The following is an 18286-nucleotide window of genomic DNA, read 5'->3' on the forward strand; positions in this document are numbered from 1 at the left end:
GGTGTTGATTGCACACAATAAACGGTTACCTTTTCATCTTCAACATTACTCGTGATCAATGCACATGCAAGGTTTCTTGTCTTTTAAAGCAAGATCACTATCTTAATTTTGCATTTTCACCTCTATTTTCATAGCTTTGGACTTTGCAGAAATGCAGTTATTTCCCTAAGTTTATGTGTCATTTTTAGCATGGTAGGTCTTTTAAAAAGCCACAAAACTTATCCCTTTAAGGAAGCCAACACGTTTTTCTGTTTTTTCTTATCACATGCATACTGAAGAACAATATAAGTTAGCATACGATTATAAATGATACATGCAATTCTCCATATAAATGTCAATTTGATATCACCGGTTTGGATACCTAAACCATTTCAAGTAGATTCTTGACAGAATAATCAAAAATATTGTTTGTATTGCAAGAAACTGAACTTTTTTTAACTTAAGATTTGGGACTCAACAATTTGAACTAGAACCATTTCTCTATTTAATTATGCAAAAGTCCAAGCCCAATATCTCGGTCATGGTGATGTTCTTTTATCTTGATGAACCCCTCAAGTCCAAGTCCAGTATCTCGGTCCCGCTTATGTGCGTATCAGCTTTTATACATTTGCTTTTCATCTTGTTGATGTTTGACAAATTGATGAAAATAGAAAACACAAAAGTGTTTATGGAAGAATTATATTAGACTCTCATGAAAATAATGTTACAAGATGCATCATAGTTTATATAGAGAATAAATCAACCTAATTTACTAAACTAATATGAAATAGTATATAATAGATAATGATAAGTTTCCTATTCTAATATATTGATTTATATATTAATATTGACTATTGGATTATGTCGATCTTTTAGATCTCCTAATACCCTTCCTCAAGCTCATATATGGTAACACGTATGAGATTGGACAATCTTTAGAATATAGTAGTAGAAATAATTCAAAGACTTGTGAAACAACGATGGTTGTTCATGTTGCAGAAGCTTGATGAATGTCTCGTAACTCTTTACGAGTTGAGATAGATGATCGGATTTTGATTTGATTGTTTGTTTTATCCATCCTGCAATGAGATGATTGTTTGCTGTCCAATCTTCACAGTACGGTGAATCGGCTGCTGGTTGACTGCCGTAAAAAAATATGAATCTTTCGTGAACTAATAGCCATACGAAAGTTGATGAATGAATATTTGAATCGATGAATGAATTTCTATGCTTTAAATCGAGAAACAAAGAAAAAGAGAATAAAATAGTTGATCTGCAATTTGCTAGAACAACAAGATTTAATTTTTCTGGAGAGTTTTGTTTAGGCTCTGATACAATGACAAATTGATGAAAATAGAAAACACAAAAGTGTTTATGGAAGAATTATATTAGACTCTCATGAAAATAATGTTACAAGATGCATAGTTTATATAGAGAATAAATCAACATAATTTCCTAAACTAATATGCAATAGTGTATAATAGATAATGATAACTTTCCTATTCTAATATATTGATTTATATCCTAATATTGACTATTGAATTATGTCGATCTTCTAGATCTCCTAATACTGTTGAAAGTGACCGAAGATTACAGACTGACCGAAGGATTTCTCGCGGCGTCATTTGCGCTTCTGTTCCCCATGGCGAAAATGAAAATCCATCTATTCTCGTTATTCGTAGGTACCTTACTCTCGCTTTCCTGAGGGAGATAACAGTTACTCCAATCATTCTGGCGATTCCATGATTCATCCGAGTGTCCGGCTACTCTTCTTCCATGATTCCTCCGCGTTCGTCGATTGGGCATAAATCGTAAATTGATTTTTTTCTTTTATCGTATTGTTTTTTTAAAAAAGTAAAAAGTAAAAAAAGATAAGAAAGTAAATAAGAAAAAGGTAAAATGTAACCATTTCAAAAAAGCTTAGTGTCACGTCAGTTTTTGCTCTTCATTCACCCTTCCATGTGGACTTCTTCTATTTCTCTCTTTCATCATTTGTTAAACGAAATGGGCTTCTATCAGAAAAAGAGTTTTTTGTTCCTATCACTATATGGGTTGTACAAGTGTTTAAGGCCCAATAAAATATATTCTGACGATCCTTCGTGTTTCTCGCATATGCCCCCCATATCATACGCTAAATGATACAGTGTATTTTATTTTTTAACACTAAAGAGAAGCTTTCATTATATCGACGATTCCATCAATTCCGACATACATAGCCAGCGGACTACAACCACAGTCCCCAGAATCCTTAGCCCACAAATGGGAAATTAGATGGAACATACTAAGACTAGGATTAACTTACATATATCAAACTAAAGCAGCCTTAAAACAGATCAAATGAACCTATAAATTGAAGAACAAATTGCATGTAGACATCAACGAACTCCTTATATAAAACAAATCGAAGAGACCAACGACTTGCGATACCTCCCATAGTGAATAGCTTCGACAAAATAAGAACACATGCTTTGAAGACCGGCAAGATAGATCACTAAGAACATAAGTCTTGAACCGGAGGCGACATCGGAAAAGAGCAACGGAAACGCCAATTGAAGCATGACAAGAGATGAGATCTCGATCAGATCTATTGGGTTGAAGACAGGGAGCACACCAATCAACTCTGGATTCATCCTCACTCGAAGAACCAAGGAGAAAGAAGATCAAGACCAGAGAAGAGCAAAGAGAGAACCAGAGTCAACATGCAAAAACAACAAGCATAATTCAGATCCGTTTTTTGCTTGATAAAATATACCTTTTACTTGTACTTTCACTTCACACCGAGAAATTATGTATCATATGCTATTTATTCACTTTTTATTTATGGACTGACCGAAAGGTTCCTGTTCCTTGCAGATTTTCAGTTTACTATATAGTCTAACATAGATTACATTACACTAACTGTCATTTCCGTCATCTACAAATTCAATAAAATGAACAAATTCTACGTTTTGATTGGCTTATCCCAAAAGTATCTTAGTTAATTAGATCTTTTTTTTGGTCAAAAGTTAATTAGATCATATTTAACTACGAAGTTTTCTCAAAAAGTTATATGTTTCTTTTTAATTGGTAACCATACCGGTTCATTCTCCTGATTCAGTGAAATCCCTTTCCCTTTTCTCCGGTTGTGACTGTATGTTACTCTAGGGCAACTTTTTACTCCAAAAGTTGTATCAAACTCCAAGGTATGATTACATTTGTATTAGTTTCCATTTGGTTTCGGTTCTTAGAATTTAAACCACGGTTAAAGCACTTCTGGTTCGTTTGCTTGTTTTAGTTGATGTTTCTAACCTGCTCCATCCTTCCTAGCAAACAAATGGGTCTGACATTTTATTTTGAAAGAAAGAGAAGACTGACTTCAAGTGTTTAAGAATATTTGTTTTATCATATTATGAAGACTACATCGAAGGTAAGCTTCCACATTTTGCAATGCCTCCAGAGATGACCCGAGATGGTGAAAACGATACGGGTGAAACTGGAGAGGGTTCTTCACAGTCTGAGGTGAGTGAAGAAGCTCGTGGGCCTGGGCTTGATCAAGTTCTAGATGATCTCAGCTCGTCTGATATTGCAAATGGGATTGGGTATTCCAAGAAGAAACAAGTGGACTCGAATAAACAGCACAAGAAGCCGCAGAGGAAAAACTGATCGGTTTCAAACTTTCAGTGTATTGGTCAGTAAATGCTCGCAAATAGTATGAAACAGTGTTTGATTCTTATGTGAAAGTGTGTCCTTGCGAAATATTATCGAGAACTTTCCAGGTTGATTGCTATTGACGTATTATAGGATCGCTCTGCGCTTACTCGTAGGCAAAGCAGAGTTTCATACAACCAGTAAGTTCGTTGTGTACCCATGATGAGACAACTAAACTTAAATTTCAACCGAATGTGTGTTTCTTAGGTGTTGATTTCACATAAGACAAATAAACGCTTACCTTTTCATCTTCAACATTACTCGTGATCAATGCACATGCAAGGTTTCTTGTCTTTTAAAGCAAGATCACTATCTTGATTTTGCATTTTCACCTCTATTTTCATAGCTTTGGACTTTGCAGAAATGTATTTACTTCCCATAAGTTTATGTGTCATTTTTAGCATGGTAGGTCTTTTAATAAGCCACAAAACTTACCCCTTAAAGGAAGCCAACACATTTTTCTGTTTTTTTCTTATCACATGCATACTGAAGAAGAATATAAGTTAGCATATGATTATAAATAATACATGCAATCTCCATCAGTTATGATAAATGTCAATTTTTGATATCACCGGTTGGGATACCTAAACCATTTCAAGTAGATTCTTAACAAAATAATCAAAAATATTGTTTGTATTGCAAGAAACTGAACCTTTTTTTTCTAACTTAAGATGTGGGGACTCAACATTTTTAGCATGAACTAGAACTATATCTCTCTATTTAACTATGCTTTTTATGAAGTAACGATTAAATTTTAGTGACAACTTATCTGGCTGAAAAAAGAGAGACTAATAAAATAGAGGAAGAGAGAGAGAGAGTGAGGGCAGGTTTTGCTGTTGGTCTCGAGTTCCGTCTCTCAGCCCTTTCTTTCTCCTCTCGAAGGTTAGAACTAACAACTTCGTAACGATTAGAGAGAAGAGAAGAGAAGAGAGAGAAGAGAAACTCTTAACTTAACTTAACAATCCTCTGAGAAGAAAGCTAGGGTTTATGCTATGCGCGAATCTCATAACTGACAAAATAAAAACATGGATTCAGATTCGTGTATGGCACCTGAGGAGAAGGACCAAGATCCCGCCTCTCTCAATCACCACCAATCCGCATCTCAACCTTCTCCCTCCGAAACCGGATCCGAATCGGCGTCTCCCCCCTCAGCTCAACAGCAGCAACAAGCGGCGGTTGTAATTGGTCCGAGATGCGCGCCGTCGTATACCGTGGTGAATGCTATACTAGAGAAGAAAGAGGACGGTCCTGGTCCTAGATGCGGCCACACTCTGACTTCTGTTCCCGCCGTCGGCGAGGAAGGCTCCTCTAATTACATTGGACCGCGTCTCGTTTTGTTCGGTGGGGCCACTGCGCTCGAGGGGAATTCAGGAGGAACGGGGACTCCTACTTCTGCTGGAAGTGCCTCCGGCGGCGGCATTCGTGCGTTTTTTTTTTGTTTCCTAATCAAGATTCAGTTCTTTTTTTATTTTTATCAATTATTTTAGAGTATTGTTTTTGTTTTATAAAACAGGTTTAGCTGGTGCAACTGCTGATGTTCATTGTTATGATGTACTTACTAATAAATGGTCGAGGTGAGAAGAGCTTTAGATAGCAACTCTTTTGTTAAATTATTTTTTTATTTAAAAAATGTGTGAAGTGAAATTTGGTGTGATAGGCTTACACCACATGGAGAACCGCCTAGCCCAAGAGCTGCGCATGTGGCTACTGCTGTTGGGACCATGGTTGTTATTCAGGTGAGGGGGAGAGTATAATATGTTAGTGTGTCTCTTTGTTTACCTGATAACCAATTGTCTCTTTGGCGCAGGGTGGAATAGGTCCTGCTGGTTTGTCAGCTGAGGATCTCCACGTTCTTGATCTGACTCAACAACGGCCACGTTGGCACAGGTTCGGATTATATAAGTCTTGCTTATAGTGAAATTTATTATGCTAGTTTGTCGCTTGATTTTGGATTATACATTTTTTTCCAGGGTTGTTGTACAGGGTCCTGGACCAGGACCGCGTTATGGACATGTCATGGCACTGGTAGGACAGAGGTATCTTATGGCGATTGGTGGAAATGACGGTAAGTATTTTTACTCGCTACCCTCAAGTAAAAGTGTGTTTATATTTTCGCTAAAATAGCTCCCTTTCTCTTAACTTCCGTAAACTATTAGGAAAGCGTCCGTTAGCTGATGTGTGGGCTTTGGACACTGCTGCTAAGCCTTATGAATGGCGTAAGCTGGAACCAGAAGGGGAAGGTCCACCTCCATGCATGTAATTTTGCTTACTTGGCTTAATTTCTTCTATGTGATTGCTTTATTTGCTCTTTAGTGATATATGTATGTCTTTGGTTTGTACGTCAAAACTAGGTATGCGACTGCAAGTGCGCGGTCTGATGGCCTTCTTCTTCTCTGTGGTGGAAGAGATGCGAGTAGTGTGGTAAGCCATATAGTTCCCCTGCTACAAAGTTTATCCCCTGTTTGAAAATAGACACTTGCTTTGGATTGAGCCTTTAAGCTTGTCAGCTGGAGGGAATCCATATATTGAATTTCTCTTAACTACCATTATATTAACGCTGCATCGAGGTGATAGGGGAGTAGCTTCTCTTTGCCAATTACTTCGAACAAAAATTCAAATAGAAAATTATCTATCATGTTTTCATAAATAGAGTTTAAGAGCTTCTTTGTCCGTATTGATCTTCAATATTTGATTGACATGCTTTATATGTCTCTGTGTACCACCATATGATAGCCCCTTGCAAGTGCATATGGACTTGCCAAGCACAGAGATGGACGTTGGGAATGGGCCATAGCTCCTGGTGTTTCACCTTCTGCCAGATACCAGCATGCAGCAGTATGAGATGTTTCTTTTCTTTTCTGTTATTCTCTTATCTATTTCCATCAGAAAAACCAACCTTTGGTAAAATATTTTAGGTCTTTGTAAATGCAAGGCTCCATGTCTCTGGTGGGGCACTTGGTGGTGGACGCATGGTAGAGGACTCATCTAGTGTTGCAGGTTAGCAAAGAAGAGAAACAATCTCATGTTTGTGTTGTTTTGGAGATTTGGGATGATAGAATACTTGTTTTTTTTACTCTTATACATGCAATATCTATAACGATGATTATGTTATACAACTTTAGGTCGTTTTAATCGATTGATTCTGACTGAAGTATATTCTTTCTTTATAAAAGTATGGTAACTATCGTCCGTTGCTTATCATTCTTCCTAATGGACTGTAGAAGCCAGAGTCTGCTTTCAGATGTGAGATTCATCTAAAAGCATCAAACATAGACTGTAATCTTTTTCACCCATCTGATATAGCTATCGTCGAGGGGCTACAATATTCGATTCGTAACAAATAGAACGTGCAGACATCTAATTTTCTCTGACTGGTTCATGTTTGTTGCTTTGTTCAGTGTTGGATACTGCAGCAGGTGTTTGGTGTGATACAAAATCAGTTGTTACTAGTCCTAGAACTGGTAGATATAGCGCTGATGCAGCTGGTGGTGATGCTTCTGTGGAACTGACTAGGCGCTGCAGGCATGCTGCTGCTGCAGTGGGTGATTTGATATTTGTCTATGGTGGTTTGCGTGGAGGTAACTAGAAAATCTTTACAGTTGTTAGTGGCAATATGTACTTGCATATTTGTTCATTTAATGTACCATTTTTATAGTATCTGAGAATCCAATTATTCTGCCAATTGGGCATATTCCATTGAGTTGCCAATGTATGATACACAATTTCCTGAATAGGTAGTTGATCTTTTGTCGAAGTCTGGTACTTTATATCATGAAGTATTAACATTAATCAGTCGTCATATTATAGAGTTTCTCTTTTCACCAAATATGGTGCCATTTATCATTTCTCTTCTCTTTCTAGACCCGTGCACTTTTTTTTTTCAAATTATAGCTGCAAAACTTAACGATAATCTATTGATGCATTAGGTGTGTTACTTGATGATCTGCTGGTTGCTGAAGATCTTGCCGCTGCGGAAACAACCTCTGCGGCCTCTCATGCTGCTGCAGAAGCCGCAGCAAACTCACCACCTGGCCGTTCACCTGGAAGATATGGATTTTCTGATGAAAGGACAGGGGAGCTACCGGAATCAGCTCCAGATGCTGTTGTGCTGGGAAGCCCTGTTGCACCGCCTGCGAATGGGGATATGCATACTGATATAAGCACAGAAAATGCAATGCTCCCTGGAACTCGGTTAGCGTCTTAATTTTTGGTTTTGGTGTATTGCTAGCGTGCCTCTGCATTTCTTCATGAAAAATATTTAACAGCCAGCATTGTAGGAGAACAAGCAAGGGTGTGGAGTATCTTGTTGAAGCATCGGCTGCGGAAGCTGAGGCTATCAGTGCAACCTTAGCTGCAGCAAAGGCACGGCAAGTCAACGGTGAAGTTGAGCAGCCAGATAGGGATCGTGGTGCTGAGGCTACACCCAGTGGAAAACCTTCATCCTCATTAATTAAGCCTGACTCTGCGGTGTCTACTAGTGTTATTCCTGCAGGGGTTCGACTTCATCATAGAGCTGTGAGTCATACTAACTATGTTAAGTAAAATCTGAAGTTTTTTCTTTTGTCAAAAAATTGAAGTCTATAAACATATTTCCAACATCATGTTTCTTTCACTTGCTAGTGTTGTACGTTTAGTTATAAGTGCTAATACTTCGATTATTTCTGGAACTTTGTAAGGTGGTGGTTGCTGCAGAAACAGGTGGAGCCTTAGGTGGAATGGTTAGACAGTTATCTATTGATCAATTTGAAAATGAGGGCCGCCGTGTTGGTTATGGGACACCCGAAAGTGCAACAGCAGCAAGGAAATTATTAGATCGGCAGCAGTCGATCAATAGTGTTCCCAAAAAGGTAAAGATTACTGCAAGAAAGCAAACATGTTCATGAATGCGGGATTTAGAAGAACTGCAAAATATTGCTTCCTTCAATTATTTCAGAGAAATTTTCTTGCTATAACACCGGTCATTTGGTTGATCTGATCGGAACCATAATAGTATTTAGATACTGCTTGTTTATTGTTCAGTGATGTTAGTAGCCTAGAGGTTCCACTTGGCGGCTCCGAAGTGGGACTATTCAATACCGTATAATGAACACCTCTGTTTTATTAGGTTGTAGCTCATCTCTTGAAGCCTCGTGGGTGGAAGCCTCCTGTTCGACGCCAGTTTTTCTTGGATTGCAATGAAATAGCTGATCTTTGCGACAGTGCAGAACGTATCTTCTCAAGCGAGCCTACTGTATTACAGCTTAAAGCTCCTATTAAGATATTTGGTGATTTGCATGGTCAGTTTGGGGATCTCATGCGACTTTTTGATGAATATGGTTCGCCATCAACAGCTGGAGACATATCGTATGTATACAGCTCAGTCTCTAGTGCAATATCATCCCTACTTTCCCTATTCTATTGTTGATCTGACATTGCGTATTAATTGGTTATCAGATATATTGATTACCTCTTCTTAGGGGACTATGTTGATCGGGGTCAACACAGCTTAGAAACAATTACACTCCTGCTCGCGTTAAAGGTAGTTTTCAGAGCACCATATTAATGATGTCTCTATTATGGTAATCTTGATAAAAAAGGGTGTGATGTTCTATGGTTGATGCTGCAGGTTGAATACCAACATAACGTACATCTAATTCGTGGAAACCATGAAGCCGCCGATATTAATGCTCTCTTTGGTTTCCGGATAGAGTGTATTGAGCGAATGGTAAGTGTCTTATCTTTGTGAATATCTTGTTCCCACTTTTAGGGTCTCATGAAAGTTGCTACTTTGCAGGGTGAACGTGATGGGATCTGGGTCTGGCACAGAATGAACCGGTTATTCAATTGGCTACCTCTGGCTGCATTGATTGAGAAGAAAATTATTTGTATGCACGGAGGAATTGGTCGGTCTATAAATCATGTGGAGCAGATCGAAAGTATCCAACGTCCAATAACGATGGAAGCAGGATCAATTGTGCTTATGGATTTATTATGGTAAGTTCATGCCTAATGCAACATCGTTCTAATTTTTCCTTTGATCCTCTGCTCACTAGTATGTAAATTTGCAATCTGTTAGGTCCGATCCAACTGAAAATGACAGTGTCGAAGGTTTAAGGCCAAATGCTAGAGGCCCTGGGCTAGTTACTTTTGGGGTGAGTGGTCTTTGTGTCTTTTGTTTCATACAGTTCACATTTGAAGTAATCTATCTTTTCTTCTTCCATAAGTCTTTCCTCCGGTTCTGTTACTTACCAAGAAACTGGCAATTGCAGCCTGACCGTGTCATGGAGTTCTGTAATAACAATGATCTTCAGTTAATTGTACGTGCGCATGAATGTGTGATGGACGGGTTTGAGCGTTTTGCACAGGGGCATTTGATAACGCTCTTTTCGGCTACGAATTATTGTGGTATGTCTCTGGAATCGAAACCTGCTACTAAACCGGCTAAAGGAGAAAACTTAGCTGATGATAGTGTCTTATGAAATGACATGTTTAATTCTTCTCAGGGAGTGCAAACAATGCTGGGGCTATCTTGGTGTTGGGGAGAGATCTTGTGGTGGTTCCAAAGCTCATCCATCCGTTACCTCCAGCAATTACATCACCTGAAACTTCACCGGAAAGACATATAGATGACACATGGATGCAGGTTTATATCACAAACACATTTTAATTCTTCTATTTATTCGCTTGGAAATTGGTGGAGCTGAGCATTTATTTTCAGGAGTTAAATGCAAATCGACCACCTACACCAACAAGAGGACGCCCACAAACCCCAGACGACCGTGGCTCTCTTGCTTGGATATAAACCTATCCAGAGAGACAGAGACGCACTTGTGGGCTTGCATACTTCTCCTGATGAGCTGCCTCTTTGATGATGATCCTCATATTGTGTACAGATCCAACCAAAACCATTCTTGGTCTATTGCGAGATGGATCACACTTGGAATCAGTGCAAGCGCTCTTAAGATACTGGGGGGATTTCACAGATGATGAAAGAGTAAAGAAGTCAAGTTGGATGGTTTTGGAGGCGGTGAGTATTTGTGAGCGAGGCAGAGTATTTTTATTGGGTAAAAGGGAATTTGTTCATTTTTGTTTGTCTTCTATATATTTTCTAAGTTTTGTTTATTTGTCTGTGGTATTGGGACACAACACAAGTGACTAGCAAAGGGGTTATGGTTGGGATATTAGAGGTGTATTAGTTTCGAGGAAGAAAGGGTGTTTGTATCATAGAGAGGTGTGTGGGCATTGTGTAATTTCTTTATTCCTAAAATCAGAGTATGTAATCTGTAACATCGTTTGTGTGTTTATTATGATTTGCAACAAAAAAAAGTTATCTCCCATTTTCATCTATCTTGTTCTCACCTTTAGAAAAAAAAGTAAAAATGATTTATTCTATAAACCCAGTTTAAGGGATAAGCTGCAAAATTACAACATTGAATTACAACAACATACTAGATCTTGATCCGCGCTTTGGAAGCGCGGAATATTTTACGATGAAAAATTTCACTAATAACTTAATAAATATTTTGGTAATTTTTAAAAGTGTGTATTTAAAATATTTTTGCATTTAAATCAGCGTTTTTAAATTCAACCCAATTGTGATTATACCGGTTAATTCGGAGATCTGACAATTCAATTTAGGTTTTTAAAATATTCATATTAAAAAAAATACTAAAACCCGAGATTAACCGATTGAACTGTTGGATGACCGATATGTAATCTAATTTGATTTAAATTGTAATAATTTCATAATTTGTAATCTTATACTCCAAATTTAAAAGTTCATTATTTTACAATTTATGAAATTATGACGTTTCTACAAAATTTTAAAAAGAAAATGATAGATATAACATAACTAAGATTAATTATTGTATTGTTTGGAAATATTGATAGTAGTATAAAAAAATATATTGTTTGGAAACATTGATAGTAGTATAAAGAAATAAATATATTGTTTGGAAACATAGATAGTAGTATAAAGAAAGAAACATTAATGATTTAATGTAAGTTTAACTATAAAATATAAAGGTGTATTTAATTTAAAAACTTACAAAATAAATGTTAGGTCCAATAGAATGTTTATGTTTTAATAAGATAGATAACATAGCAAACTAGAATCCGTAAGGGGACACAGCTCCGGATCAGATTTCATCATTGTTGCTCGGCTGGACTAAACCAGGTAAGGAGTAATATGCATCCCATTTACGCTGAAACCGCAATCCACCCGCAGAAAGAACAATCGGATTGATAAGGAAGCCACTTTGGCGGAGACGAAATGGTACCTGCATCTTAAAAAAAAAAAGGTCTCCCCCAGTCGAAAATGATCAATGCATCAGCTCCAACACTGGGATGGGAGAGACCAAACAGAGCTGCCAGTAAAGAAAATCTGGAGCTCAAAGACCAAGACCACACATGATTCTTATCTGAGAAGTGAGAACTAGATAGAGACTTTTAACAAATGCAAAAGGTACAACAACAGTGACAGATCAAAATCAAACTGAATGCAAAAACCCTAACCACAGCGTAAATATGAAATAGGGGTCACCACGTGCCAAAACCATGAGATGAAGAAAGTCGAAGAATGCAGAAGTTTTTGTTGTGCCGACATTTGAGCACATACAACTCTACGCGCTAAAACGAAAACATAAAGCAACACATGCCGCCAGGAGATCCACCTGGCACATGCCAAAAGATAAAACACCGTTGAGCGTCTTGGTGAGAAGTTCTTCTCTGGGGCAGTTGAGAGCTGCTCCGAACAGCCAACAACTACCACTCCACACTGATCAAGGTGGACCCATTAGGCACAATGAGAAATTTGTGTAAAAATTGTTTTTATGTCTGTCATTTATGGTAAAATCCATCTCTTCATATCTCATTAATCAGCTAACAATACACTATTTTTTTTGCAATTAAATTTTTGACACCCCATAAAATAACATCCTCTACCTCGTCTTTGCCTTCATGCACAATTTCTAGTTCTTTTGATTCCATGAACTCCATGGTTTCAACCAACTGAAACTCTGGCTTTAGACATTCAAGAGTTTAAAGTCTTGATATATTTTTATTATATATCCCAACTCTTAACTTGCTATAAAAATTGTTAAATAGTCTAAATTAATTTTTTATATTTTGTATATGAAATAAAATTAAAAATAAAGAAAACTAAAGTCAATTTTTTTATATATTTTTTTTAAACATAAAATATCTCATATATTTCAATAGCTGATATATTATTACATAATAAAATTAATTAATTTGTTAATCCACGATTCGCCCAATCAAATAATATAGTGACCCAGAAAGTTGTCAATTAAGGGATCAGGTATGGTTTAAGAACATTGCTTCTGAATGTCTAATACTCTCTCAGTTTTGAACTATTTATCGTTTTAGAGTAAAATTTGCGTTTCAAAATAAGTGTCGTTTTCGGTTTTCAATGCAAAATTTATTGACAATATTCTCTATTCTATTTTTCTATTGGTTGATAGATGGTTAGGTGTATTGGTAATAGTGTTTTTATTTTGAAAATATGTAAAATTAAATGTTTTCTTAATATGTGTGCATAAATCTATAACAACAAGTAATATGAAACGGAGGAAGTATATTTCTTACCCTAGCCAGCTGCCACCTCTGTTGAGAAGTAAACTTGATTTGGAGTTGGGCTAATCCCCTAAACTATATCTGAAAAGTGATTTTGCCAAATGTTTTCTCTACAATTATTCTCACAAAAATAATATGAGATTACTACTAAAATTGATGACATGTCTTCTCTACAATCATTCTCTATAATTGTCCATGTCATATTAATTTATAAGACATGTCATCAATTTTACTAGTCATGTCATATTATTTTTGTGAAAAATGATTGTAGAAGACATGTGGCAAAATCACTTTTCAAATATAGTCTAGAGGATAAAAATTTCATAATTGTCAAAAATTAAAATTAAAAAATATTTATAAAATCTGTAGATATGTATAAGAAAATAATGATTTTACGATTTAATTTGATTTAGTGATTTAATTTTTATAATTTGCTAAAAATATATAATGAAATATTTTTAATTTAAATGATATTTCGAAATTTGAAATGCCATAATTGATTATATTTATTTTAATGATGATTTATGAGTTATTACCATATTTTTAAAAAGTCCAAAAATATAAATCGAAAATAAATGTAATATATGAGTTATTACCATATTTTAAAAAAGTTTACCATCAATTTTACTAGTCATGTCATATTTATTTTTGTGAGAATGATTGTAGAGAACACATGTCGCAAAATTCGTAAATATAGTCTAGGAGATTGAGAAATAATCCAAGTAATAAGAAATCTTTTTCCATATATAAAAAGCTTTGTCTACCTAAAGTTTCTTTCTGTTCATTCCAACAGCCTCAACCCTATTTCTCCGTCTTCTTCCTCCACAATACCTCACATCTTAGCTGCTAGAACTCATCTCCGTGAGGCCATGCCTAGAAACAGTTCTGGCGTTATCACTATCCCTCTAAAGCTACTGGTGGAGATATTCGAGAAACTTCCTACCAAATCCCTAGCGAGATTTCGATGTGTCTCGCATCAGTGGGAAAGTATTATCAATAACTCCATAGTCATCGACTCGATCGTGACACGGCGATTGATTCAACCACCCCGCCGTGATCCCCACTTCTTCTTCGAGACGTGTCGGTATCAACCACAGCATGATCATCCACCTTTTACCATCTTATCGTATCATCAAGTCACAGACGAAGAACAACACTATCACGAGGAGATCATTGGCGAAGGCTATCTGATAGGCTTTCAATACGTACGTGGCTTGATAGGGTTTTGGTGTTCAGATAATCTTCAGTACTTCAGAATACACAACCCTACAACAAGGCAATCTCTTTTCATACCCAATATTAAACGTTTACCGGGAAGCTTGTTTTACTTATTCGGGTACGACCCTTTCAAGAACCAATACAAAGTATTGTGTCTAACACATAACCTACAGGAACAGTCTCTGTCTTGTACTGTTTTCGTATTGGGAGATGTCTCAAAAGAGTGGCGGGAGATCCAATGCAGCATTGGATTTCACTTCCTTTTCAACCAACAAGTTTGCATCAACGGGGCAATCTATTACAAGGCAAGGGACGCAGACGGGACTCATGTTTTGGCGAGTTTCGATGTTAGGCATGAGACATTTAATCATGTTCAGACTCCAGAAAATCTGCTGGCTCATTATAACCATGACGTTTCGTCTTTTGTGAACTATCATGGGAAGTTAGGATGCATATGTCCAAGCAGCTTCGTCTGGAACGAAATGGACATGTGGGTTATGCATGACGCTGAGAAACAAGAGTGGTCGAAGATTGATACATTCGTAGACATGTTTCAAGGTTTACCAAGTTCGGATATCAGATTTGCGGGTGTCACTAATCCTGGAGGCGAAATCGTTATGGTCCATAAAGATTATCCCAGTGAGTTGGCACTAAACGTTTATTATTATGATACGAAACAAAATGGTCTTAGGAGATCTGAAATTCAAACTACAAGGCCTAGTGAAACTACCAGGCCTAGTGATCAAGTTACAGTCAGGGCTGTGACGGATCATGTTGAGAACATCATGAGTTTTGGAATACTAGATACTATGCGACGTCTTTCATTATTATGATTATTTTCACAATTTATATGTGCCATGTCTCGTGTTGTTAGACTCTGGAGGATAATAACTAAGAAGTAATCATCAAGAACGTTAACATCAGCTGGAAGGGAAGTTATTTGTTCGTTTTGTTAATTGCTTCAGTGACCATACTGCATTTCGTTTTTTTTTTTAATTATTATGGTAATTTCTTTTTATCTAGTTTCATATGACTCTTGTAATCTGATTCCGAAATTTTTTTTTTCTTTCTTTCTTGGCTTACATGCCGTTGGGAACTATTTTTTTAAAGCTGATTTACTCTGAAAAGATTATATAGATGATTTCGGCAACCAAATTATGAGAATCTACACCTAATTGCATCTCACATGTTCTGTTTTACGAAGATCCACGCCTAACCAATTTTACGTGCATTATGTTGAAAATGTTAGAAAATTTCTTGTAAAATTTTTTTGTCGTGTTGTTTGCATAATTGTTTAATTAAGTCCTGAAATTTAGATTTCCTATCATCTACAAGAAATTATACCTGAAGTCTATAAATCTTAATCACTAGACAGTGCTGTTGGAAACTATCTATCATGGCAAAATGTTTCGAAAACATAGCCGTGGGAACCTGTTAACGGCATCGAAGCGCTCGGCTGAGGTGATTACACCATAATCGCTCAACTAATCGGTTTCACTAAGAATTTCATTTTTTTCATAGTTTTGAGCGTTTGAAATGGAATGTTAAAGTTTAAACTTATTAATTCGATGCATAACAAGAAACCTCATAAATTTGGTGATTTTTGATGGATTTATGGGTGACTGGCGGAGGAAGAAAAAAAAAAACAGAAAACCTAAACAAAGTTACATTTTTTAAATAAAAAATTGGGTTCCCGAACGTACAGGGTCGTCCCTGGGCCTTTTGTATAGTTATGGGCTTTTGATAATAGTTTTGCTATCCGCTTGTTAAAAAAGTTAGGTTTCCATTTAAACGCTACCACAAGACCTCACAACCAATCTCCTTTACATCGAAGCTGCTAGATCTTAATCTCCGTGAGACCGACCATGTCCAGAAACAGTTATGGCGTTATCACTATCCCTCTGGATCTAATAGTGGAGATACTCGAGAAACTTCCTACCAAATCTCTGGCGAGGTTTCGATGCGTCTCGTATCAGTGGCAAAGTATTATCAACAAGTACATAGTCATCGACTCGATCGTGACAAGGCGATCAAATCAACAACCACCCCGTGATCCCCACTTCTTCTTCGAGAAGCTTTTTAATCAACCGCAGCGTTATAATTTCCAAAGGCGTTCGTAACTTCGTCCCCTAAACCTTTTTCCATCTTATCGTATACCTACCTTTATCATCAAGTCACAGACGAAGAACAACTCTATCACGAGGAGATCATTGGAAAATGCGAAGGCTATCTCAATAACTTTCAAAACGTACGTGGCTTGATAGGGTTTTCGTGTTCTTCACGTAATGATCAGTTCAGAATATACAACCCTACCACGAGGCAATCTATTTTCTTGCCCGTCACGCGTCTACCAGGAACCTTGTCCTACTTATTCGGGTACGACCCTTTCAAGAACCAATACAAAGTCTTGTGTCTAACGCTGGATCGAAAGGAACAGTCTTGTAAGCTTTTCATATTGGGAGATGTCTCAAACGAGTGGTGGGACATCCCATGCAGCCTTGGACGTCACTACACCGTGGAAAATGCTGTTTGCATCAACGGGACAATCTATTACAAAGCAAGGAAAGCAAACTGGACTCATGTTTTGGTGAGTTTCGACGTTAGGCATGAGATGTTCAATCATATTCAGACTCCGGAAAATCTGCCCTTGTCAACTTTCCATGGATATTCGACTCTTGTAAACTACAATGGGAAGTTAGGATGCATGTGTCCAAACAACTTCAGCCTGAACACAGTCGATGTGGATGTGTGGGTTATGCAGGATACCGAGAAACAAGAGTGGTCCAAGGTTACATTCTTAGACATGCTTCACGGTTTACCAAATCTTAATATCAGATTTGCGGGTGTCACTAATCCTGGAGGCGAAATCGTTATAGTCCGTAGAGATTATCTGAGTGAGTTTGCACTAGATGTTTATTATTATGATCCGAAACAAAATGGTCATAGAAGAGCTGAAATCCAAACAACAACATCCTTATATAGAGTAAGGCCTAGTGAAACAGTTACAGTTAGCGCTGTTACGGATCATGTTGAGAACATCATGCGTTTGTAGTTCTCTAGGCCATGATATGGAGGTCTCTTATATTCCCTAAAGACTCTTCCTAAGAGACTTGCATTAATCATACCCTTAGTTTTGGAATACTAAATAATATGCTACTTCTTTATTATTGTGGTTATTTAGTCATGACTGAAACACAAGTTATATGTGTCACGTCTTGTTTGATTCTGGAGGATATATAATGAGCAACTCAGCTGGAAGGGCTGTCATTTGTTGGTTTTTCTTTCTCTTTTCTTAGTTTGTTAATTGCTTTAGTGACCAGACATCATTTCGCCTTTTTTTTGTTACTATTCATGTTTCTTTACTTGATTATATCCAGGACTTGTTTTCTTTTCTTGGCTTACATCCGATGGGGAGGCTCAATAATAATAACAAAATACTGTGACTACTGTCAGAGACTTCAGTTCGAACTATCAAGGAAAACCTTGGTTTCTCTTTGTGTTCATCTGTAATTTGTATTCATTACAAATTATTCTTAGCTAATCAAAGAGAAGAAAATCCAGAACAGTAGTCGACTGACAAACGCATAAGAAATGATAGTTGAGGCTGTTGCCTGTTGTAACACATTTACACACACAAACACATTTATGAAACACACAACTACAGGAAACACTTGGATCTCATGGTTGACAATCATGATCTCTATTTACACCCATTTGTCAAGCATTGGATCGATAATATGCCATCTTGAATTTAGCTAGACCATTGTGTATCTATTGTCTTATAAGCTAAGCATTGTTATCTACAGGTTTTATATCAAACTCTATATTT

At 37.0% G+C, this 18286-nt stretch overlaps 2 protein-coding genes and 1 pseudogene across 3 annotated transcripts; all 3 read left to right on the top strand.

Annotated features, from left to right (window-relative positions):
- The first annotated feature begins 4441 nt into the window (after positions 1-4441).
- On the top strand, positions 4442-10980 carry LOC108854966 (serine/threonine-protein phosphatase BSL3). 2 transcript variants are annotated; one of them, XM_057007762.1, is made up of 21 exons: positions 4442-5088; positions 5180-5240; positions 5324-5402; positions 5474-5553; positions 5637-5731; positions 5823-5922; positions 6018-6087; positions 6400-6501; positions 6582-6663; positions 7065-7244; positions 7593-7857; positions 7932-8181; positions 8343-8513; positions 8771-9009; positions 9100-9184; positions 9272-9370; positions 9440-9639; positions 9722-9797; positions 9915-10050; positions 10149-10288; positions 10364-10980. In XM_057007762.1, the coding sequence occupies exons 1-21, from the start codon at positions 4692-4694 to the stop codon at positions 10445-10447; spliced, it is 2991 nt and encodes a 996-aa protein (XP_056863742.1). In that variant the 5' UTR covers positions 4442-4691; the 3' UTR covers positions 10448-10980. The 2 variants fall into 2 exon arrangements, with proteins under 2 accessions (XP_056863742.1, XP_018484146.1); XM_018628644.2 differs by having other exon boundaries at positions 4443-5088; positions 7944-8181.
- Positions 10981-14033: 3053 nt separating this feature from the next.
- Positions 14034-15505, top strand: LOC108850840 (putative F-box protein At1g32420). Its single transcript, XM_057007763.1, has one exon. It carries the CDS (start codon positions 14109-14111, stop codon positions 15288-15290), a length of 1182 nt encoding a protein of 393 aa, XP_056863743.1. The 5' UTR covers positions 14034-14108; the 3' UTR covers positions 15291-15505.
- Positions 15506-16262: 757 nt separating this feature from the next.
- LOC108853541 (putative F-box protein At5g50220) lies at positions 16263-17769 on the top strand (annotated as a pseudogene).
- Positions 17770-18286: the final 517 nt, after the last annotated feature.

The sequence above is a fragment of the Raphanus sativus genome, chromosome 4 (genome assembly GCF_000801105.2).
Source record: "Raphanus sativus cultivar WK10039 chromosome 4, ASM80110v3, whole genome shotgun sequence".
Taxonomy (NCBI): domain Eukaryota; kingdom Viridiplantae; phylum Streptophyta; class Magnoliopsida; order Brassicales; family Brassicaceae; genus Raphanus; species Raphanus sativus.